General features: G+C 36.0%; 1 protein-coding gene across 2 annotated transcripts in view; it reads right to left on the reverse strand.

The window, feature by feature from the left end:
- Positions 1 to 16,159: 16,159 nt before the first annotated feature.
- The window catches only part of LOC146000351 (uncharacterized), a 154,599-nt gene continuing 144,683 nt past the window's right edge, over positions 16,160 to 26,075 (reverse strand). Inside the window, exons 9-10 of one of the 2 annotated variants that reach the window (XR_014443494.1) lie at positions 20,251 to 25,846; positions 16,160 to 20,211 (exon numbers count right to left, since the gene is read on the reverse strand). Coding sequence is in view for 1 of the 2 variants with exons in the window: in XM_083137893.1 (XP_082994019.1) it covers positions 25,567 to 25,846 (280 nt within the window). In the remaining variant the exon portion in view is untranslated. Of the gene's footprint in view, positions 25,847 to 26,075 lie in introns of both variants that reach the window. The other variant, XM_083137893.1, reaches the window with a different exon arrangement.

Consider the following 26,075-nt stretch of genomic DNA (forward strand, 5'->3'; position numbering starts at 1 on the left):
TTTTTCAATCTTTCTTTTTCTCGCTGTCTTCTTTCTCCCTTTCTTTATCTTTCTCAATTTTGTTTCTCTCTCTTTCTCTGTCGCTATCTTTCTCTTCCTTTCTTTATTTTTTCAATTTGCCTTTCTCTTCCTTTCTTTTTCTCATTTGCCTTTTTCTTCCTTTCTTTATTTCTCTCAATTTATCTTTCTCTTGCTTTCTATATTTCTCTCAATATGTCTTTATCTCTTCCTTTCTTCATTTCTCTCACTTTGTCTATCTCTTCCTTTCTATCCTTTTCATAATTTATGTTTCTCTCTCTCTCTCTCTGTTGCTATCTTTATCTTCCTTTTTTCCTCAATGTCTTTCTCTTCCTTTCCTTATTTTTCTTAATTTATGATTCTCTCTCTCTCTCTCCCTCTCTCTCTCTCTCTCTCTCTCTCTCTCTCTCTCTCTCTCTCTCTCTCTCTCTCTCTCTCTCTCTCTGTTGCTATCTTTCTCTTCATTTCTTTATTTTTTCAATTTGCCTTTGTCTTCCTTTCTTTTTTCTCAATTTGCCATTCTCTTTCTTTTTCAGAGTTCTCTTCCTTTCATTTTCTTTCTCCCTTTATCTGTTTCTCTATATTTTTATTTCTTTCCCTCTTTTACTTCCTCTATTCTCTAACTCTTTCTGCAACTTTCTTTCTGTTCCTTTAACCTTCTGCAGTTCTGGGATATGAATTTACACGAACTGACGGACACATTACTTCAACTTCGCCTGTTTACTTCTTGATGTAAAGACAGGCGTGCGTATCGCCGCCAGTTCGATTCGATGTCTCGCCATACTGGATGCGAGCTTCAACCATATCCAAAGCAAACACAATTAAGAGACGACTAATTAACTCCTTCCCCTCCCAGCCCCATTTTCCCAATTGAGAACTCGAAGACAGGCCTCTTTTTCATGGACACTCGATCATGTGCAGTTTTCCTTTTTTATCCGCGTCCACTCGATACAGCTCTTAAGTGTTGGACTCCTACTTTTGCCATTTGATCAAGTGCGGGCTGCAAGATGAGGAATGTGTCAGTAGTTTTATTTTTTCTTTCTTTCTTCTTCCACACGAGTATCTCTTCCACTCTGAGAGCTTCTATTCGGTATCAATTATGTTTTTACCTTAGAAGACAACGTTGGAATAAAAATAATATTTTTTTCTCTTAAGCCCACCATACACGATGCGATTTTTACGCGCGTCGTGATGCGCGAGCAATGGTCTGTGGCTTGGAACAGCTTTTGCCTCTAAACGAGTGATGACGGGCTGTCATCATCGGGGAATTCTAATGGTTTCAGTCAATTCAAAAACTAGTTTTGGAAATCAGTAATGTTTTTCTAAAATCTTTTACCACCTTTCCCGCACTTGGAATGGATTTTTACAAACATCCCACATGTGCCATGTACAGTGGGATCCATGAGTATTACCGTGCAAATTGTCCATCACCATGTTCGTGCACTTTATTTGATTCAATAAGAGCTTCAAGAATTAAAAGAAAACTCAAAATAAGCCGTTGAAAACTTCTGCACCAGCATACATAAAAATCCATCGCTTAAGAACACACAGGATGTAGAAAAATCAATGAAAATAGTCATGGACAATTTGCATGGTAATACTCATGGATCCCACTGTACGAGATGTATAACTTTCTCTTTCCCTATCTTCCTATATTTTGTCTCTATTTCTTGCACCCTATCACTTTTCTCTTTCTTTTTCTATCTTCATCTGTTTCACTATATCTTTCTTTCAAAGTTTCAGTCCCCTATTTCTCTCCGCTCTCTTTATCGCTGTTTCCAACTTTTCCTTTTCTCTTCTTGCTTCTATCTCTCATTTTGTTCACTCTCTTTCTTCACCTGTTTCTCTATATGTTTCTTTAAATTTTCCTTCCTTTATTTCTCTCCTCTCTACATATCTCTCTTTAATGCTGTCTTATCTTCCTCTCTCTTTTTAATGCTCTGATCTCTCTTTCTCTTTAATGCTCTCTTATCTCTCTCTTTTCATTTGTCTCCCATTCTTTCCCTTCTCTCTTTCTGCCTCTTTTTGTTCCTCCCTCTTTGTGTACGTGAAAATTTATTATGGAGACTATTTGGGTGGGCAGGGAAGAGGACTGACACAATCTCTGAGCTGTAGTGAGCTGAAGCTCTCCAGTGCCAATGTTCCTGAACATTATGTATATTGTGCTAGTCACACGATAGGATTATTCGAGGTGAATTTGAAGACTTACAACTTCATCACTTTGGCTCTAGAATACTTTTTTTTACTTATTAGATTTTTTGTTTATTCATTGTATTTGGTAAGAGTGCAAAAAATACAAAATTTTATATTTTTTGGGCTCCTAGTTCCTGAGCTATTGACTTTCACAAACTCAACAATCAAAATATTTTGACATTTTGAAATCTTTCTTGCATTTTACACTCGATATTTGGAGCTAATTCGTATTTTTTCTTGGACAATTCTGCTGAAATGTAAATTAATTAAACTTTATTTGTTGTTACTGGTTATTAAAATAATAAACTTTCTGGTTTTTCTTGTCGAATTGCAAACAGCGATGCTATTTCCACCCTCGCAATGTCCACGACCTTCTGGTTTGAATGAATATTTGACTTTGATTCTGGTTAAGTGAAAAACGCACAAGGTTAGCCACACTTAAGGGCAAAAAATGTTGATGCTCGTTTGACACAAACGCTTTGCACTCTTAAAATCCAACAAAGATTAAAGTAGAAAGGTGTTTGTTGACGAGTGATTCTCTGTTTAGCAACAACAATGACAGGTTGGGGCTGCTTCCTTCGTTAAAACTCTTCAACAATGAATGCACTGAATGGTAGCACGTGATGGTACGCGAACTTCCAGAATTTGTGGATTCGAAGGACAAAAGGTGCTACTCCTGCTTCCTCTCATCCTTTTCATAAGGAGAGAAAGTTGTGGCTAAACCCCACAATGAGAGCCAAGCCCCGAAATGTAGTACCTGAGGTGACAGGTGACAGTGTTTTCTATTTGGCGTAGATCAAGAATTCATATAACAATGTTCAGGTCCTTAAAGAATAGAGGCTTTCAACCGTTTTGGAACTAAAATCCAAATCTATACTTTGCACGTACAGCCATGATCTTATTTAAATGGAGTGTTTAACCCACCCACTGGTATAAAAAACATTGTGCTTTAATTACGAGAAGAATTTAAACCGTTTGAATGGGTGTCGAAAATGTATTAATGACTTAATAGTTGCAAGGTGCCTTCAATTCAGGTAATTTTCTTTAGTAAGCCTATATAAATTCTACATTAGTTGTGTGTAACAGAATTTGTTCAAACTTTTAATAACTCATTATGCAAGACATAAACTGTGAAATTTCGAACTACTTTCGTAAATGGAAGTGCACGCTTCTATAAACTGTGTAGATCTATTTGAATATGATATCCTAAAAGTATCGCAAGAATGAAAATTATTTTGATGTGAACAATAATTAGTACACGAGAGGCTAATATATATTTACCTTCAATGCATTTTCACTCTGATATGCTTAGAATTGATTATAATTATTAACATAGTTTTCTTGAAATGATCTGAACCTCCTATTCTAGATCTAGAAATTCGGCCGAACTCATAGACTTTATCATTTTTCAAGAGGTAGTGTTATTGGTAAAAGTAAATGCAAATGTAACAGTTGGGCTGAAAAGTTCGTAGGCTAACATAGTAAAAAATATTTTTTGATAAAATTCGATTTTATTATTCAATATAGTTGCCTTCGAGGGCGATACAACGATTATAGCGGTCATACAATTTTTCGATGCCATTTTTATAGTACGATTTCTCTTTAGCCTCAAAATAGCCCTCAGTTTCGGCGATTACCTCTTCATCAGTGCTAAATTTCTTTCCAGCGAGCATTCTTTTAAGGTCTGCAAACAGGAAAAAGTAACTGGGGGCCAGATCTGGAGAGTATGGTGGATGGGGAAGCAATTCGTAGTCTAATTCATATAATTTTGCCATCGTTTTCATTGATTTGTGACACGGTGCATTGTCTTGATGAAACAGCACTTTTTTCTTCTTCTTCAAATGGTTCCGCTTTTTCGTGATTTCATCCTTTAAACGCTCCAACAACGCTATGTAATAGTCTCAGCTATCTCGATCAACTTCACTTTACGATCTTTTAAAATTATTTTGTGGATTTTTTTTATGTTTTCGTCGGTAACAGCCTCTTTGGGGCGTCCACTGCGTGCATCGTCTTCGATGCTCATTTCGCCTCGTTTAAATTTAGCAAACCACTTCTCAACGGTTGATTTTCCTGGTGCAGAGTCCGAATAATGTTTATCAAGCCAAGCCTTGGCTTCAACAGTATTTTTTTCGCCAAAAAGCAATGCTTTATTAACACACGAAATTCTTTTTTATCCATTTTTCACAATAACAAAAGCTGCTTCACTCACAATGCTATATCTCACGAACTAATTATCCGGCAGCTGTGAAATTTATACACGTATCTTTTGAAGGTTAGTACAGTGGGGTCCATGAGTATTACCGTGCAAATTGTCCATGACTATTTTCATTAACTTTTTTCTTACATCCTGTGTGTTTTTAAGCGATGGATTTTTATGTATGCTGGTGTAGAAGTTATCAACATCTTGTTTTGAGTTTTCTTTGAATTCTTGAAGCTCTTATCGGGTCAAATAAAGTGCACGAACATGGTGATGGACAATTTGCACGATAATACTCATGGATCCCACTGTACTAAGTAAAAATCACATGGATTTAATTCTAGTAACGCCATCTATGAGTCAGCCTACGAACTTTTCAGCCCAACTGTTAAATTTGCCTCTTTTTGCTTGTAGCTGTCGTAATATTTCTTCAGGTTGAATAATAGTAATTCAATATTTCAAATATACAATTTCAATGTTTTTAATATGAATATTTAGAATTGTAAATGTTCTCCAACATTATTCGTATAATTTATACATTCTCTTTTATTGTCTGTTACGATACTCGTGTATAGATTGTGTAAAGTGTGAAACAATCTTTCACTATACAGGTTCTTGTCTATTCAAGGGACCTGTCGCAAAGTTGATACTCAAGTCCTGTGTTAGCATATTAACGAATTCCGGACTCCTAAGAAAATAGCTGCTCATATATTTTAAATTATAAGTAACCAATATGGCATTTAAACATTAATTTTAAACTAAAACAATTGACCATTTTCCACAACTTGATCCTAGAGGCCGAAATGTGTAGTAATATAACGAAACAGTGGATTTTTAGTTCCTGTCGTATGGAGATCAACTGATTTTATTTGCGATTTCTGATCTTATCACCACACCACTACCTCAGAAGTCTGTCGAAGTATATAAATCGAAACGAGACAGAGACGAGAGCTAGACAAATGCATACAAATCGAAACGAGACTGAAACGAGAACTAGACAAATGCCCTATAAATCGAAACGAGACATAGACGAGAGCTAGACAAATGCATACAAATCGAAACGAGACAGAGACGAGAGCTAGACAAATGCATACAAATCGGACCGAGACGAGAGCTAGACAAATGCATACAACTCGAAACGAGACTGAGATGACAGCTAGACAAATGCCCTATAAATCGAAACGAGGCAGAGACGAGAGCTAGACAAATGCATACAAATCGAAACGAGACAGAGACGAGAGCTAGACAAATGCCCTATAAATCGAAACGAGACATAGACGAAAGCTAGACAAATCCATATAAATCGAAACGAGACAGAGACGAGAGCTAGACAAATGCATACAAATCGAAACGAGAGCTAGACAAATGCATATAAATAGAAACGAGACCGAGAGGAGAGCTAGACAAATGCATATAAATAGAAACGAGACCGAGACGAGAGCTAGACAAATGCATATAAATCGAAACGAGACAGAGACGAGAGCTAGACAAATGCATACAAATCGATACGAGACTGGGATGAGAGCTAGACAAATGCTATAAATCGAAACGAGATACAGACGAGAGCTAGATAAATGCCCTATAAATCGAAACGAGACATAGACGAGAGCTAGTCAAATGCCCTATAAATCGAAACGAGCCAGAGACGAGAGCTAGACAAATGCATATAAATCGAAACGAGCCAGAGACGAGAGCTAGACAAATGCATATAAATCGAAACGAGACCGATACGAGAAGTAGACAATGCAGATAATGGACGCGTTATTTGATTATAACAAAGTATAGCTAACGCTTTGCTTCTTTTTTTTTAATACACTACCAAATTCTGCACATTATGATGTGAGGTACGCTTACGGTATACGTCTACTATTCAATTCTGCATGCTACAAAACGTACATAGTCTATATCGTATTTTCAATTCATTCAAGTAACGAGTTCTTGCAATCTGTGTGAAAAAGAGCAACATTTTTTAAAATGCAATTCCTTCTCTCATTCCCAAGTGTCTTGATAAAACTTGGTTTCTCTGTTGTTCCATCCCGCAGCGAAAAGGTGAGACACAAATGGCGATCTCTTTCATCCTGAGCGAACGTCTTACGTGCTGCCATCTAGGGAGAGTTTTCAGTAAGAACAAAAGTGTCCCTTTCTTTTGTCAATGAAGACTTCCTTAAATTTTTTCCTCTCTCTCTTATTTTTACGACAATGCCGCTTCCCTTTAGCTCTGTGTACACAGGGATCTCTCTCCATGAAAAATTGATATTTACAGAACAAACGTCCTCCTTCAATTCCAACAAGGAACGGGAAGTTAACCCGAGGATTTCCAGGAAGTCCTAACGCACAAGAGATGGAATGGAACGGAAAGAAAAGAAGGAGGCGAGTCGATTTTTAGACTAACCATCGAAAACTGTCAGAAGACAATAGATTTCATTGCTACTCTTTGCTTATTAAAGGAAGTTAAATGTTGCAAGGGGGATTTTTGTTTAGAGGAGGAATCCAAACTTTTTTTTCGTGTCAGCGAGACAGACTGGTATATTTTTTCTTTTCTGTGAAAGTGATTTCAGAAAGGGTAGAAGGAAGCAGGAAGCAAGTTGATCTGGCAGGATTTGTGAGAATATTTTGGAGGAAATGTTTGTTGCACCAACTTTATAAGGGCGGGCCCTCGTACACGATCAAATGTTACTCGAGGAGAGAGAAAGAAACAGCGAGGAAATGAAATAGAAAGAAACACATTGAAGTAAGAATAGAAAGCGAACCAGAAGAGATTGGGGAACCAAAAGAGATAAGAAAATTGAAAGAAAGGGAGATGGAGGGAACAAGAGAACAAGAAACGCAAGATATAAAGGAAAGAACGAAAGATATAAAATGAGAGGGAATAGGAGAAAAGATAAAAAAGAGAGCGAGAGAAAGATAAGGAAATGAGAGAAAGGATGGGAGGAAGAGAATGAGAAACACAAAAGTAAGAAGAAAGAATAGTGAGTGGAAGAGGAGTAGGTAAAGGAAGTGGGAGAAAAGGAAATACAAAGAAGACAAGGGTAGGAGAAAGAAAAGAGAAAGAGCGGAACTGAACGAGAGAAAGAGATGAAGAGAGCGAGATAGACTGGGAGATGGAGAGAGAGAATATTTAGAAAGAAGTGTGGGAAAAAATAAACGCTGGAGAGAAAGTAATAGAAGCAGAGAAAGAGATAAGAGGAAGAGAAAAACGGAAAGCACAGTAATGTAATGAGAAGAATGAGAAGATAGGGAGAAGGAAAGTGATATAGATATCAAGACAGAGAAAAGAGAAAGAGATTGAAGAAAAAGGTTGAACTTTGGACAAGGAGAAAAAGGTAAAGGGGAAGAAAGAAGAGAGATGAGAAAAAAAGAGAGAAGTGCGGAAATATGTTAAGATAAATGGAGATAGAAAAGGTGATAAGAGAGGGAAGGAGAAGAGTGAGAAACGTAAAGGAGTATCATGAGAAAAGAAAAAGAGAGGGTAGAAATCAAGGTGAGATCATTTAAGACTGGTTGGGAGAAGGAATACACACATAAATTATTACTCGTATGATATGGACATTTAAAATGCTATTAAATATAAAAAATAATTCATTACTAAATATGTAAAAACCTTAATATTAAATACTCATAAAGGAATTAATTTGTTACTTTTAAATAAGTAACATGTTTATAAAGTAGATAACTAATTACTTTATTAATTGGTCAAATAAAGATATCAATAAATTACAAAATAGTTGAAATTGTTTTATTATGTATAAGCTTTTGTTTAGTTGCTCTCTGTTATAATAAATCAATTAGAATTTATAATTATATTTGACTTGCATTCTTGTTTTACTTTTCTTGTACGCATATTGTTCTTGGTGTAGAGTAGATCTGCTGCTAATGATCTCTTAAAAGAGAGAGAGAGAGAGAAAACATTCTGCACTGACAACCACACTATCTTGTGTGTTTTTCTATGTTATCCTGAGGAAAGTATATAAGAAGTCAAAATTAATTGCTTATATTATGTTGTTAATAAAAATTCTCCCCCCGGGAAATTTTTGGTGGGGGGAAATCCTCCCTGTCCCCCGAGGATTTTGCACCCTGGTAGAAATAGGTAAAATGAAGTAGACGAAGATATAAAGAGGAGAGAAGAAAAGACAAAGAGATGACATAAGCAAACGTAGGGGGAGAAGGAGATGGACCTAGAGAGAAAGAAATCCGAACAGGAAGAAAGGGAAATTGCAAGAAATAAGAAGACAGAGGTGGAACACAATAACATTTCTCTCTCTCTCCCTCTATTTCTCCATCTTTCTCTTACTTTTTCTTCCTTTCTAGCTTTCCTTCAATCTTTATCCTTTTTCACTATCTCTCCCTCTCCTTTCTTTGTTTCTTTTCGCCCATATATCACACTCTATTTTTCCCTCTTCTTCTTCTCTCTCCTTTGTCTACCGCTTTCTTTATTTTCATATATCTTTGTTTCTCTCGTTACCCTTAACTCCTCTGTTTCTCTTCATCTCTTTATTTCTCAATCTTTCATTTTCCCACTTATCTTTCTTTCCCTGTCTTTTCTCCCCTCCTTTTGTTTACATCTATTTGTCTTTTCTCCATCTTCTGGCCATCTCTTATTATTCTGTCTCTATTCTATCTTATCATTACCTTTCTTTCTCTGCTCGTCTTTTTTGCCCATGGGTGTTTCTTGTTTCATTCAGTTCATAAATCACCATCGTCGCAAATATCCACAAGTGGCAGGAAAGGGACCTCAAATGAATCAAAGAAAAACATGTGATTGAGAAACGATAAGAGAGATCAAGAAAAGTCATACACTATGTCCTAAATTAACAATATGGTCATAGTAGCAGTTAGGCAGGAATTAAAAAAGTACTGGCGTCACGGAATTGGGGTGCAAAGTAGCCTCAGAAAATTTTCACTGCATTTTTAATTTTACGTCGCTTCTGTGTGACTTTATGGCTAATCGCCGTGATGACCATGGACATTGTTTAGATTAGATTACTCCATACCAATCCCAGGAATCTAGTCCGGAATCTTCGGTGACGAAATCGCGTCTCATACTCACTTCTACTCTCCGATTTCTCTATTTTTCTACATTTCTCGTTCTCTCATTCTCCATCTACCTCTCCCTTTCTTTTCTCCCGGTATTCCTTTCTCTACATCTGACTCTCCAATCTCCTATTTCTTTCCCTCTTCTTCTTTCATTCTCTATGTCTCCGTTTTTCCTCTCCTTCTATATCCCCTGCTTTCTATCTCTTTCTGTTCCTCTCACTCTTGTATTCTTAATTTTTATTTATTATTTCACTATGTAAATTATCTGTCTATCTATATATTATCATTTAGGGCCCGGGACTTCATGCGCTATAAAACTGTAAAATATGTATGTAATTATGTCATATAAATTGGAAAATATGTCATGAAAAATTACAAATATGTCAGAAAAATGCACAAATATTCCCAGTAAAGTCAAAAATATGTACAACAGTACTCTCGAATTTCTGTGTAGGGGCTGTAATGTACCGAATGTTATTTTTACTTTTGACTGATATTTGTGAAAAGCGAAAAAGGCAAAGAAATGAGAACGAAACTTCTTTACTTCCCGTGCAACAATGAGAGAGAACATTTTCCCTCAATAATCTTTGCATGGCTATCAATTGTCGGCGGGATAAAAAAAAAGTGGGGGTATTTTTGTTCTGTACTAAGAAAAGACGGCACCTTTCTTCCTCCGTAATTTCCTTATCCTGCCATCGACAATATGAACTATCCGTTGTGCTAAAGTTACGAAGAAAAAAAAATATGAAATAACCGATTATGTGCGAGAGACTTACGAAATTATACAGAAATATGTCTTATTACAACAAAATTGAAGAAATATGTTGTAAAAACGCGAAATTGGTGAATTATGTCAAAATATGCTTTGTCAAGTTTGTCTATTTCGGCTGATTTTCATCAGATATGTAAAGATCTCACCCCAATATTAGATCCGAAGCCAAATGAAAAATATGTTGTCCCGGGCCCTAATTATCAACAATCACTAGAAATGCCTGAATAGGTCGCACAGTAAAGCCGTTTTAATGTAGACGCAATTTTCATATAAATTCTAATTTCTTACAGATCTCGATTTTCAAACAGCCGTTTCGGCACCATCCCTATCAGAAAGCCACGACTCATCACTGACGTCATCACTCCGGTCCGCAGACAGAACACAATAGCACAAATGTCGCCGCTCTGACATGTCCTGTCGCACGACAATTTTTTAATTGTTCCCGGTGTTTGCGCAGCTGGGGCAGAAGACAAGCGGATCATTACAGCCCCCGCGGCAGAACAAGACCTCCCCGCTAGTCGATGCGCGAGACGGGAGCTCGAAACTTCGCCCTGCTTAGTGCAAACAATGCGCTTACCTTTCGATGAATTAATTATGCTCTCGTTACGTAGGATATTCCTCAAGTTTCGGTAAGTTGCGTTTTTTAAACCCCCACTTCCCTCTCCTCTGCCAGAAAATCGTCTCTCAATTATTAATCGGGTTTCGGTGATGTGTTTGTTAACTTGTTCGGGATATCTAGAATAAAAGAGGGTAGATATAGGCAGATTTGGGTTTTATGAGTTTAGAAGCCTCTAGTCTTCGAATTTGTCCTTCAACTTAATCATAGAGTATATGGTATAAAAAGTTTTCCAGTTGAACTACCCTTCTCTTTCCGTCTACCCTTATATTTCTTTACTTCATGGGCGTCGCCAGAAAATTTTGGCGGGGGGTTGGGGGGGTTCGGGCAAATGATAAAAAATTATAAGTATTATGACCACGGTTATAACTGTTATTATATAATAATAAATATTATAACCTAACAAAAATAAATTTTATTCCAAATAATAATAATAATTATTATTATATGAATGCGTAGACTCGATTCACCAAACGAGCGAATACCAGCATAATTATTTTCCATTATTTCTTTCGCATTTTATGCAGTTAGTATCTGAAATGCATTTTGATATTAACTTTTGCACATCTCGTTCAAGAAAAGGCTTTAAATGTTAGGGGGATATTTTTTTTCATAAAGTTTGTTGTGTGACCTCTCACCTACAACTGTAATTCTTAAGAGTTTTGAAAACAGTAGAACCATTTGTTCATTGGATGAAATGGTAGAATATAACCTTGTTCCTGTATTTTTCACTCAATGTTTTCGACCCAATGGATTTTTACTTTGATTATTCTGTTCGAATACTTTCGACTTTCTTGTATCTTTATATGAACGATGCGAATTTCCAGGGGGGGACCTCTCCTCCCGACGCCCATGCTTTACTTCCCTTTCTCCCTTCCACTCTAATCACTAGTTCAGAGTTCGAATCCCGGGGTGGACATAGGTATTCAGTGTCATCATTAGAGCCCGGAAGTTTGGCAAAATGCCTCTTTTTATTTACTGCACATATTGATAAAAGTTTTCCGGATATACGTTTTCTATGTTGTTTCGAATGTTTTAGAAGCCTTTTCATTTTGCCTATTTGGGACCCCACTGCCTATTTTTAATTATAATGCCTTTTTCAATGAAATTTGACCATTTTTTTTAAAAAAAATGTTGGCATTTATTTTTCTTCCGTTTATTACGTGAATAATTTTCGCCTTATTTAAGTAATATTGAACTCACGCATGTTTCAACATTGCTGAAGGAGAAAAGTGTGAGAAAAAGTATTTCATGCTGAGTTAGGATATTGCCTTTCGGTTAACATTTCCTTGTGCATGATTGACTGCTGAAGTGGAGAGGTTGATTTCGAACACAAAGAAGATATTTCTGAAATCTCCCTCTCGAACCCGAAAATTTCAGGAAGTTACGCCTGAGCTTAGTTTTCCTCCGCAACCAGTCTTGACAAGATGGGGAACCTGGATATCAGCAGCTATATACAGAGTGTCCGAAAAGTCACGCAACCCGGTGTTTACGACCGTATAACGGAATAGCGAAACGGAATGAGAAGAAACGCTTTCTGCCAAAAGAATGCCCTGTATATTGGGAAAATTTAGAGAGACAAACATATGTAAGAACATGCATGTTTTAATAACAAATAAGCAAAGTGTTGCCAAAGGCGGAAAAAAAATATTTGCAAATCGTATTGTGTATTGATGCACAGAACTCACTGAGGTAAATTATTGCAACATTTCACAATACCAACGAACAATTTGGATGGCCATCTATTGAATTTGACAGAAAAAGAACTTTGACGAAGTTTCAAAAACATTGCAGAAGGGAATAAATGGGCTGTTCCAAAAATCTATGTTTTCACAATATTACGAGGGACACTGGCAACACTGTTGCTGTCACGTGTCACTAACAGACGTGTTTCACCTCAGGCTATCACACTAAGGCACTTTTAACGACAAAGGAGAAAGTTGGTTATTCTCGAACATATGCAATAAATTACGTACACCTTGCAACCCTGAAATGTGGGTACAGAAGAACGTGTATTAATTGCTATGTTTTCTGTGCCTTAGGTGGTTGCTGTTTGCCGCGAACGGCATTCCAGATTGTGTCTATTTATGCTGACGTCGTGTGTGTGTTTTTAAAATGCCATATTCTACACAGGAAAGAGTGTTTATTGTTGAAGAATATATCCGAACATCGTCATATTCTTGTGTAAGAGAAGCATTTAGGGATACCCACATTTCAGGGTTGCAAGGTGTATGTAATTTATTGCATATGTTCGAGAATAACCAACTTTCTCCTTTGTCGTTAAAAGTGCCTTAGTGTGATAGCCTGAGGTGAAACACGTCTGTTAGTGACACGTGACAGCAACAGTGTTGCCAGTGTCCCTCGTAATATTGTGAAAACATCGATTTTTGGAACAGCCCATTTATTCCCTTCTGCAATGTTTTTGAAACTTCGTCAAAGTTCTTTTTCTGTCAAATTCAATAGATGGCCATCCAAATTGTTCGTTGGTATTGTGAAATGTTGCAATAATTTACCTCAGTGAGTTCTGTGCATCAATACATACGATTTGCAAATATTTTTTTTCCGCCTTTGGCAACACTTTGCTTATTTGTTATTAAAACATGCATGTTCTTACATATGTTTGTCTCTCTAAATTTTCCCAATATACAGGGCATTCTTTTGGCAGAAAGCGTTTCTTCTCATTCCGTTTCGCTATTCCGTTATACGGTCGTAAACACCGGGTTGCGTGACTTTTCGGACACTCTGTATTATGCTAACAACCTTGAAAAAATCAGTGAGGTGATCGATGCTCATCCAGAAAATGAAGCGGCTTCAATTCGTGAAGTGAAAAACTCCTGTGCTATTCAGAACTGAAGAATGAACTGTCGTTTATTTTTGCACATTATGGTGCATTGTCAGAGACAATTACAAAGCTAGAAAAAAGAGGTGAGACTCTTGTAGCATCCATGAAAATCTTCGAGGAATCTATGCAGCAGATGATGGAAGTGCCAGGAGAAAAGGGGTCAGCTGTTGCGGAAAAGTGCAAACGGGTAGTGAGTGCAAATAAGGACTTGAAACAATTGAAAACAATTTGTGATATTCTAAAAGATGAAAATGCTGTTACCAAAATGAGTCCAGCTACATTAGCTTGTTCTATGTATGCTCCAATAACTTATGTCGAAGTAGAAAGATCATTTTCTATTATGAAAAACATTCTCTCTGACAGACGACTATCAATGAATGTTGAGAACTTAAAAAAAAACACCTTGTAGTTATGTGCAATCAAGACGGAGAAAATTGAAATGCTCTTCCCAATGTAGATTTTAACATGTTGCCAGAAATTATATATAAAAGTAAGCGACTTCCAAATGTGTCATTTTTTCGGTTTATTTTGCCTTTTTTTCATTTTTAGTGCCTATTTTCCACATTATAAATGCCTTTTTGCCTGCCTATTTTAACGAAAATAAATGCCTGAACTTCCGGGCTCTAGTCATCATATAACCACCCAACCCAATCGTCGCGATTAGCCAAAAGTTGGCAGAAAAGCGACGCTATACAGTGTGTCCCGAGTGGGACTGACAGTTTTTAAAAGTGTGTTATTTTAATATGGTAAGGAGTGGCTAGAAACAAAAACATACATTTTGAAGGCAAACTCCTCACCAAGTCTTACTGGAAGCAGTTACAGCTCAGTATAGCTCCACATGAGCTCTGTTTGTTGCACTGAGAATATCCAGCCTATATTCAGTCTCCCTCCACGTGTTCTGTAGCATCTGAGGGGTTAGAGAAGCAAGACCATTCCTAATACGGTCCTGTGGTTCTTGTAGATCTATCTATCTTTTGGCCAGAATGTCTTTGATGTGCCTAGAGGGGTAACATCAAGCTTAATGGCAAATGAATGTCTTTTCGGCTTGTCATCTGGCTTAATTTCGTGCAACAACTGCACCTTGTATGCGTGCAAACGCAATCTTTTGTGCACGACTTCGTGGACACTGGGCGTTGGAAATCCTATGCCTGCTTTTGCTTGACTTCCATGGGCTACGCTTGCTTTTTCCTGTACAGACGCCATTTTTGTTCGAGCGACACTAGCGCCCTCACCGCTAGTGGTACATGTATGTAAATTTGCTGAACCAAACTATCAAGTGTATTATTACTTTTGCACTGCTTTAAAAAAAAGGTTGGTTTGTTGAATAGTACAGAATAACCTCGTTAATCCGGACTAATGGGAGGGATTAACTGAAATAACCTAAAAGAACAGTAGAAAGTGCATTAAAACTCCGTTTATAGCAACAAAACACGTTTATTATGGCGTATTTAAAATGCATAGGCCTAAATACACTATACAGTACAGTACAAAGTCTGCGGGAAACAGAATTCATCAGTGGTTGACAGCCTTTTCTTTGGGAAGTTCTCTTGTTGATCTCTAGCCACATTTAAAACCTTGCATTCTGCTTTTTTTTTTTACCTTTTGTCCGGATTAAGCGAAGTGCGGCTTATCGAGGTTTTACTGCAATAACTATTTTGATAATACGACCAGCAGAACACATCTCGATGTGAACATCCTTCTTATATACTTACCAAGCTGTGTAGAGACCAACCAATATTTGGAAAATCAGACCACCATAGTCAACAAACTTCCTTATGTTCTTTATAGTTTTTTGGAATGCTGGGCCAAATAGTGTGTGGCAGGTGTCGAGACCCCCAACCAACTCCCCTTGAGGATGACACCAGTACCCCATTTTTAATTTTACATTAGTGTGTTCAATTGTCTGTTCATCCAGCATGCAATGGATGAATCAGCACCACCTGTTGGACTGATGTTTATTTACAAGATGATGTCCACCATGTGGTAAATTCCAAGTCTGAATTACTAGGAGAAACGAAACAAAAATAAACCCAATTCTCTAGATGAATGTCGGCATTCTTCTCCATCTACCCATGAATATCTTGATTTGAGAAATAAACATTCAAAGCCATTACCTGTAGTCAGGGTTGTTGGAGGTCCAGGTTAAAGGTTAAATAAATGCAATTCTGGTCGAGGAGAGAAAATCAGCAATCGTAAATGGGTTTTGGACCATAAAGAACCTTTTCATTATTTCAATTCGGTCCCAGAAACATTTTTTCCGGTTCAATCTAAATATGGTCTAACTTCGGCATTGAAACAATATGAAACTTGAACCAAATTTAAATCGTGCCAGAAAATACGTAGGTTCCTGCCCTATTACGGAACCCAATAGAATTTATGGGTTCCAGGACCTGAAATATCCAAGATAGCAGGGTAACACTACAAGGTTTTAAAAGAAACACATTCCCACAGTAATATTTTAGAAAAAGTTTATTAATACTAGGAATATACGAAACATGATTGTCAGGTGCAGTGTTCATTATGAAATGGTGTTGCACAAGGCACTTAACTAAGGCTACAGTGTTACATATATTACAGGTGTTCATTGGCTTTGATGAGATTCGTCAACTTTGTACAACTCTCCTAAAGTATATTAAAATACTAAGTTTAGTATATTTAACAATGAAAGATACAATTCAAAATATTTGAAAATAGTAAACAATATCCAAAGGTGCCAGAAATTACAGGAATTAATCTTATTTTAAATATTTTATCGTTTTAATTAGCATGCTTCTACTCCAAAAAGATAAACATTACAATGTGAGAAAAGGATGAACAAATGTTAATGGAAGAGAATTTGTATTTTAAACCGTCTCCACCAGTTTTAACTTGCATGATGGATACAACAGTAAGAGAAAAGTGACTCAATTCTGAAATTCATGTGATCAAATGTACTAAGGAGTTAATAATGGCTGTTTATAATTTTAGGCTAAATAGCTATTTCTGTGGCATGAACTATAAGGGAGACAAAAAAAAAATAACCTGTAATAAAAGTTTTTCAGAAGTTGTGTAACCCTAAACTTGATTGCTTACAAGATTAAACTGGAAAATATTCCTACAAGGTTTTCTGCTTTATAAAGACTTGGTTCATTGAGATAAATAAAAATAATTTTCATTACCAGATGATTCCATACAGGAAATTCTATAAATTAATTAACATGTCAAGCCAAGAGTATATTGTTTTCCAGAATACCAATTTCGGAGGAACAGTTTTTTGTTTTTAAGTCGACTTTATGCACAGGAAGGCTAATCAGGACTGGACCTACAGTTTAAAGTGGGATCAGAATCACTATGTTCCTCTACCAGGCATCAAACCCAGGACACTTTCATTACAAGACGACGTTACTACTATGCTATCAGGAAGGCCCTCGCCAATTTTGGAGGAAGAAAAGGAGATAATGTATTATTGCTGAATCATAACTCGAAGTTTTACGACAGGTGCAATGCTATAGAGGTCATGTATGTACAGGGTGTCCGGAATGGGACTGACGGTTTTTATAAATGTGTGGTTTTGATATGGGCAGAGTTAGGGAAGAAAGAAAACGTACATTTTGAAGGAAAACTCAAAAAGTTTTGTTCAGCAAAGTTTCATAGTTGTACGACTACTGGTGACGGCGCTAGTATCGCCGAAACGAAAAATGGCGTCGGTCGTAAATGTGGTGTTTTGTGGTGGTTTGCAAAGACAAAAAGTGTTGTTCAAGTGCAACGAAACTTCCGACGTGTTTACCACAAGGAAATTTTTATCGACAGGGAGTGGTGTTTAATTGCGTGTGTCAGACGTAAGGGTTTGAGTCAATAAGTGTGTGGTTCACACCTAGCCGGAGGAAGTCAATTCGCGCAGCGAGCAGGCAGCTGTGAATTCCAAGGTCAACTGTGCACGATGTGGTACATAAACGATTACATTTACACATGTATAAGTTGCAATTGTTGCAAGAAATTAAGCCTAACGACAACCCAAAAAGATTAGAATTTGCCAATGAAATTCTACACAAGATTAATAATGATCATAATTTTCCATCGAAAATTGTTTTCTCAGATGAAGCAACTTTTCACTTGTCTGGCTGTGTTAACAGACACAATGTTAGGATATGGGGATCTGAGAATCCACATGCGTATGTGGAATATTCCAGAGACAGTCCAAAATTGAATGTTTGGTGCGCTTTAACACTTAATGAAGTTAAAGGCCCCTTCTTTTTCATTGAGCAAACCATAACAGGAAATGTGTTCCTAGACATGCTTCAAAACTTTGCAGTTCCCCAATTACAACATTTGCAACCTCAAGTGATTTTCCAATTGGATGGTGCCCTGCCACATTGGAGCCTACAAGTGAGGGAGTATCTTGATACGGAATTTCCGGAACGTTGGATAAGCCGTGATGGGCCAATTAGGTGGCCACCATGCTCCCCTGATGTAACCGCTCTGGACTTTTTCCTGTGGGAGTATGTGAAAGACATTGTGTATACCGGTGAAAAGGTTCGTAACCTTGATGAACTGATGACCCGTATTCGGAATGCGATTGCTTCTGTCACACCTCAGATGTTACAGAAGACGTGCAGAGAGAGATTGAATTCAGGCTGGATATTCTCCGAGTCACAAATGGAGCTCGCATGGAGTTATACTGAGTTACAATGACTTGTAATTAATACCAATAAAACTTTTTGAGTTTTCCTTCAAAATGCATGTTTTCTTCTTCTCTATCTCTAACCATATTAAAACCACACACTTTCAAAAACCATCAGTCCCATTCCGGACACCCTATATTTGGAAATAGCATTTATATGGGTGAAAAGGGGGGAAATGACATTTTAGTGGCATACGTTTGTGGTCCACAATTTTAACATACACAGGCATGTACCCAAGTAATGAAAACCATATACTGTCATTTTGCCCTGATGGTACTTCTGAAAAGATCCTTAACTGCATCTGGCTAGCTTGACCTTTACATGCTCCATTCCAACTGGGCTGGTATTATCAAAATTATTTTGAAAATCTCGATAGATGAGGCTTTACAATGCTAAAAAAAATACTGGGAATACCTCTCTCAGTTTTCATGTTGTAAGTGATTAATTTTTTCAGTTGTTCAAATTTTGAAAAGCACTGTATTATCCACATTGATTCTTGAAGATTTGAACAATGCAAATTAAAGACTGGATCTTTTTATTTTTAATCACCCCATACCTGTTTCATCCACCAAGAAAAATATATATTGTAGTCATGAACACTTCTGGGTTGTAACAATACCACTGACACCCAATGGAATTGTTACAACCCAGAAGTGTCCATGACTGTACAGCACATGGCATACCGTACAGTAACTTGATTGAGGGAGCATAATAGAGAGACAAATCGCAGAAGTCCTAACATGTCTGAATTCAAGTCCAGTAACTTCACTACAATGGTATTTTCACACAGAGTTCACTGCCGAGTACATATCAGAATGAGCATGAAATGATCCACAAACTAACAGATCCAGATCTTTATTTTTACAGGACAACTTGTTTATAATGAAAGTACCAATTTGTTTCACTCAGACTTCATTTATATATAACACATGTTATAAAATGTTCATGAACTTATATGACTGTCCTTCTCTCAGTCCAGTATTAATGCATTTTATGCCACTTATTTTAATTAATATACAGTAGTAGCAATATTTTTCTCTTTTTAGTAGGTTACTCAGTGAAAAAACAAGACGAAGCCTGTCTTGGAGTATGACTGCCAAGAACTTTCCAAATCTTGTAACGAAGTGAAGGAACTGATATCCGGTTCATGAATTCTACATGGTATCAAACTGACACCATAAAAAAGGTAAGTAATGAACACTCTCGTCTGTTTATTTAGCATAACCAATATTAAATTCAACTGTATTTCTTACTTGAACTCCATATCTACAAGCCTCCAGGCAAAAAGTTTTATGAAACAGGTATAATTATATTAAACCACTAGCGTTTCTCTTTTTTTCTAAAAAAAAAATGACAATCTTGTAAAGAAAACTTTTCTGAGTTTTGACGTTTTGTTTCACAAGGAAACACAGGTAAAGACTTTTTAACATTATTAAATGCTTCCTCAGTGAAGAATTACTGGACTAGTATTCAGAAAGCAATGGGTTCAAGATTTCTATAAGTGTTACTTTTGCAAATTCTCCCTAATGTTCTTCCCTGAATCGTCATCCTTTTCTTCCATCAGAGCTCTACCCCAGATAGACATACTTAACACTCCTATTTTAGGCAAGACATTTATCTAGACTCTATGTACTAGCAACATATTAGCATCCATGTTTGCTTATAGTGAAACTTGAATTGCTATACACCTCATGCATTTTGTGGTTTACACAAACATTACAGTATTTCTTTGCCTTACAATTTGTGTTAAGTCTGGCACATTTCATAACCATGTCGTTAGACTCACATTTTGAAACAACTTATAACAACCAAGGAACAGTTTGGTGGTTACATTTTAATGTCTGATGAAATCATACATTAATTTGAAGGCATCACCACCTGAGTAATTTATTCACATTAATTTGAAGGCATCACCACCTGAGTAATTTATTCACAACTCCTCAAAGGCCATAAAATGTAGTTTAGATTAACAAAGTATTGGTAAAGAGTACAGCCAATCAGCTGCTTTACACCAATCGAAGTAACATATATTACATTTAACAAGAAATGCTTAACAACTGTAAAAATGGGTAAACAAAAATGTACGCAGATGATCTAGAAAATACATAATAAATGTATGGACATATTTGCACCAGTATAATGGATAAACTTGTGTTTTGCAACAACAGTAACATAACATTGTCATTAATATTAAACCTGGCATGATCAGGGTAAATTAATTGAATGTATACTTTCTCAAATTTATTGTTTTTCCCCCATCACAGTTCAGTAATGATTTTAATCTCTGATTGTCATGCTACATTTACAGATCACTAATTTCTTTTCTGCAAACTAGCTATTTATGTTGAACAGGCTAAACACAAGATAATCAGAAACTTAGCTAGCCAATATCATCTTGCCTTTATTGGTAATAAAGTTCCACACTCTAAAAATAAGCTTTACTGATAAAGGAAAAGGAGACATTCCAGTTAATACCATTAGCGAAATGTCAATTACATCTTTGACAAAGGACTGACTACGTCGATCAGAAAGTGAAGACTGGCTGTTTACAAGATGGTATCCCTAAGAGGAAGATTGTTGCAACATTGTTGATTCTTCTTTTGAACTCTTAAGTCCACTTTATGCACAGACAGGCTAATCGAGTTTAAAGTGGGATCTGAACAACTATGTGCCTCCTCCAGGTATTGAACCTGGGACCCCTTGATTATAAGGCGGTGATGTTACCACCATGCCCTACGAAAGGCCCTGGATTATTTTTTGTTCATAATATGCATATAATACATGCACAGACACAAAATACCAAACAATTGTTTTGGTGATGTCTATTTTCTCGTGTTGAACAATAAAAACAAGATATTTTCTTATGGAGAAAATATGGTGTGTATTATAGGCATAAACTGTAAACAAAAAAACACAAAATAACGTTACACTTGATGTCGCCATCTTGTAAACAGTCAGTAGTTCTTCAAAGATCTTTATATTTAAATAATGGTGGCAATTGAAAAAACAAAATGTCAGATGTGATTCAGCCAACTTCCCTTAAGATAACATCTGGGAAACAACAAAATGTTACTTGTATGTGATGGCCATGTTCGTCCAAGGCAACTTTCAAATGACTGTAACTACAAAATATAGTGGTTGATAGAACTACCACGCTAAACATGCCTTATTTTTGATATCTGATCGCTTGTCTGCACAATGATGGACACAATTGATCTCACATGGCATTAATGTCTCCGAAACTGATAAAATATAGTGAATTTTAGAACCATGCAAATTCCAGTTTAATGCAACAAAATTAGTTTGGTCCGTCCATCTGTCTATGGATCTCCAAACAACTTAAAATCAACAATCAGTTTAGTTTTATTGCTGTGATATCACAAAAATCATTCCAGCTGTAACAATTAGTAAATTGAAGGACAATGCTGCATTCTTGTTTAGTCCTTCTTCCCTTAGTGTTCTGGCCAACAGCTAGAGATGGAACCATAAAATCTGTTGGACTGAAATATCGTCATGTGAGAACCAAAGGGACGTAACTGTAATTTATCAAATTTACAAGAGAGGATATAATGTATTCTTACTTCTTAGAAATATGGCTGACTCTTTAAAAGCTCTTCAGAGAGGTTTATTAAAGCTCAAAACAGCCTTTTTCTGGTTCTCATACGATTGTACATGTCCAATTCTACCACACAACGATCCACAGAATCTCGTTGAGATGAGGCATTGAAACAAATTACAAGTCAACCTTTTGATATTTCAGAAACAAATAAAGTTACAATCATGTAATTTGGTGTATCCAAAGACATAACACATTAACTGCAATTGGCAATGGTTTCCTTCACTGCTCTGAAACTACTATAAATACAAAAATAAAACTCCATGTATTGGAGGATGCACCGGGCTGTGCTATGGGATATTTACAATTTTAGAGTGAGGAACTTTTATTAACAGTGAAAGTAACAACATTTTAACTAATCAGCTGTAGCATTTCTAATCTTTAACAATCAAAACAATAAAATATTTAGCAAATTATTCAGTAAGTATAATTTATTGACAATATATTTTGTCATATTCCATAATGTAGGTATCAAATAATGATAAAAAAAATAATAAAATTGTAAATTATGCTATGAACTCCCAATGTCTACAAAACAATATACACAACATTTTGTAAATGTTTAAAATATCACACAACTTGTGTCTTATAATAAAACAGACAAGGTGCTAAGTGGTGCAATTAGAACTTTGTACAAATTAAGGGTTGGTGATTTTAGGGACTGCTAAATTCGAGCTTCATGTAACAAAATAATTTACATTCTACTTATAACAACAAATTAGAAATGACTGCATCTCAATAAACCCTATAGAGGATGTAGTCATGGACACTTCTGGGTTGTAACGACCCCATTTAAAGTAAATGGAGTTCTTGCAACCCAGAAATGTCCATTACTTTGCAACTAAATCCATGTGCCACAAAACAATACGTGCATGCACATGTAAAATTAAAAAAAAAAAAATTAAATACAGAAGTATTTTTTACCCATAATCTGGACTATGTTGAAAGGTGGATTTACATGCTACCAGTTAATAGTTTGTAGAGTTTAAATGGATAACAAATAAACTGCATTTCACATCTCCTTAAATATTACAGCCAGGTAGTTAGAAATTGCCTCAGTTGGTGTGGGGAGGAGGGTTGGATTTTCAGGAGGAAAGTAATTCATGCACATCTAATTTTAAGAAATTTTATAGTATAAAATGAAAAGTGTGTGTGTGTGTGCATATTTTAGAATATTTTCACTATCAGCACAACCAAATGAGTGGAGTAATTTTCTCAAACTCTGTAAAATGTTTAGAAATGGTTTAGTAAAATGTTCTATAATGTTAACTATTCACAACTGTATAATTGTACTTGGATCAAAAGTGAAATCTTGAGTGAAATTTGCTCCTCGGAGAAGTATGTTTGACATACATATGATCATGATTACAACTGTCGTAAATACTCTAGTATTTAAAATATATATTTTTTTCTGTGGAGGGGTGGTCCAGATATGCGTTTCACGCACTGGCTTATGCAGGATTTTTTGGAGGGGCTGGTATTGTAAATGGGGATATTACACAGCTGCATTGTTGGGGAAGATATGGCATAAAATGTTTCAATAATTACCTTTTTAACCTTTGTTTTAAAAGTTGCTTAAAAAAAAAAAGATTGTAATCGGAGGTAATTTTTAATGAGTTTGCATTTACTAATTTGCTCTTTCAGTCTTAACTGTTTTCATTTGAAAATTTTGGGAGGGTCTACAGCTGCATCAGCTCTCCCTGCATACGCCATTGGTTTTACATATACAATATTAATATATAATTTACTGTGAATGATTGTGTCCTACATTTTGACAAAGTCCTATATATTTAATGATAGGGACCTGGTAACTGTAGCATATATGCACAAATCCCAACACATTTATATGTGTGTTCTATTTTAAGTAGTAATTATCATTAAAATAATATCATTTAGTACCGCTTTAGACTACAATTGTACATGTAAAACTGAAAGCAATGTGATCATGCCTAACTTGGATGAAAGTGTAGAAAACAATATATCGATATGAAAGGTCAAGCATGAGTCAGAAAGAGGGGCAATGTACAGGAAACATGGCATATAAAAAGCCAGTCTGGAGGTGGAAAGGACATTGCTTTAACAGACCCATGGGAAGGAAGCATGTAGTTCAAATATTTTGATCTATAAAAGATTCCACTAACTATTAATCAAGCGTTAATTTGATATTAATCAGGAGATAAATCAGCATTATTTTCTCACCTTATTATAGATATAAAGATACATTCATACACTTTTGCATATTAAGAGCTAATTTATCTTTTATTCCAGGTGGAGGTAAAATTATGCAAGAAAATACTTTCATAATTGCCTTACCTGAATAATTACAGTTCAGCCTAGCTGCATACTAAAATTTATTTGAAGTAAGTAATTATTTCAAATCATGCACAACTGTCACACAAGGAATACTGTTTCACACCCCCATGTTTTTCATTTTAATACCATCGTCATGAAATTTATGACCTCACACAAGAAACATGAGGGAAAGAACTGAACGTCACTTTTATACAGCAATAGCACTAATGCAACACGTATAGCCACTGATTGGCCAACTACAAAAGTAATCTTATGTTCTAAAAGTATTGTACACTAAAAATAGTGAACTTCAAAATACCTAAAAATTCATTTTTCTGCAATGAAATTCTCTAGCAATATTACAATAAATTACTACAACTTGCAGAGATACTAAAGCTGCCAAAATATCAATTAAATAATAGAATAAAGAAAATATGTGAGAAATAAAATAATTACATTGACATCTGTATCTAAAAACCAGGTTAAGAAAGAAGATTCATAGCAAAATAAGATTTCAATTAATTAATATCATTGTTTATGGCACAATTACTTAGAGAAACTATGCAAGAACATATTCACATGAACGAAATTGTGTATATCTGGAAATAAATGTAATTTCAAGTCACGTGTAACTGACCATACGAGTCGTGTCACCTTGGCAAAAAATTAAAAATGGCTGCAGTATGTACACATGCAATACTGGCCATCACATCCTCATCCAATGGTATAGATAATTACCCCACCCTACAAATATATGCTCCAAAATAATTACAGCAATTATAGATCCGTACCAACCCTGCCATACATTTGATAATATTCAGTCTCACAAAGAAATCCCGTATGGTAATCAATCATAAACAAAGAATGTTGTAAAAACATGACAACAGCACCATCACCTGTTATAATCTCAACAATAATTACAAACCAATGTCTTGTACTTAACGTTTGGCAAGTTGTATGCATTTGACAGTGGTTCTGCATTTTACGAAGTGTACACACGCAGACACCACTATATGAAGACGAAGAAATTTTGATTCCTAATAATACCCTGCTATAATTACATACCTTATTTTTCCGTTAAGAGCACCACAAGACAAATAACATTTCTCAATCAAACACAATACTTTGGTATAGTTCAGACACTTACAACGACACCTCACAGAAGACATTATTATGCACCTTTTGAAATAATAATTTACACGTATATCACAATACTTCCTCAATGGCATTACTGGCATAAATACCATCTAAACATATGCATATTTGCATTTTCACATAATGCATGTCAATTGCACACATGTCATTATTGCTGGTTTGACGACGACTCAAAGATCTGTTACAGGACCCAGCATTGTTACCTGTGGTGAACTAGGTGATCTTGTGTCTGTGCTGGTACTACTGCTACACACACTAGCCAAAGACTCACTTGTGTTCTCCAGAGAGCTTGGTTCAAGGGATGCTGCGTTTGTTTCTGGTTCTCTGTTAGCAACCTCTTTGTTTTGACTCATTACAGTAGTTTCTTGGTGCTCGGAAACATCGCAATCTAAGGATAGGCCGTTCATGGTGTTAATCTTTTTCCTCAATATACCAACCAATCGCTCTAACCTGCAATGAAAAGGCATTGTAAAGTTAACATTATGGTAATCATAAAGTATGGTATGAATAATAAGGTAAGGAGTATGAAATTCTGGTGAATTTCCAGTTATCAACCAAGAATCTGGAGCAATAATGTGAAGTGTAGTAGTGTATGAACAGGGATACAGTCTTCTCTCAAAATTGGGAGAGGCCCTTGAAAATCCATCAATTCAAATTATAATCTTAAATATGGTATTCG

The sequence above is a fragment of the Lepisma saccharinum genome, chromosome 16, assembly GCF_977018435.1.
Source record: "Lepisma saccharinum chromosome 16, izLepSacc3.1, whole genome shotgun sequence".
Taxonomy (NCBI): Eukaryota; Metazoa; Arthropoda; class Insecta; order Zygentoma; family Lepismatidae; genus Lepisma; species Lepisma saccharinum.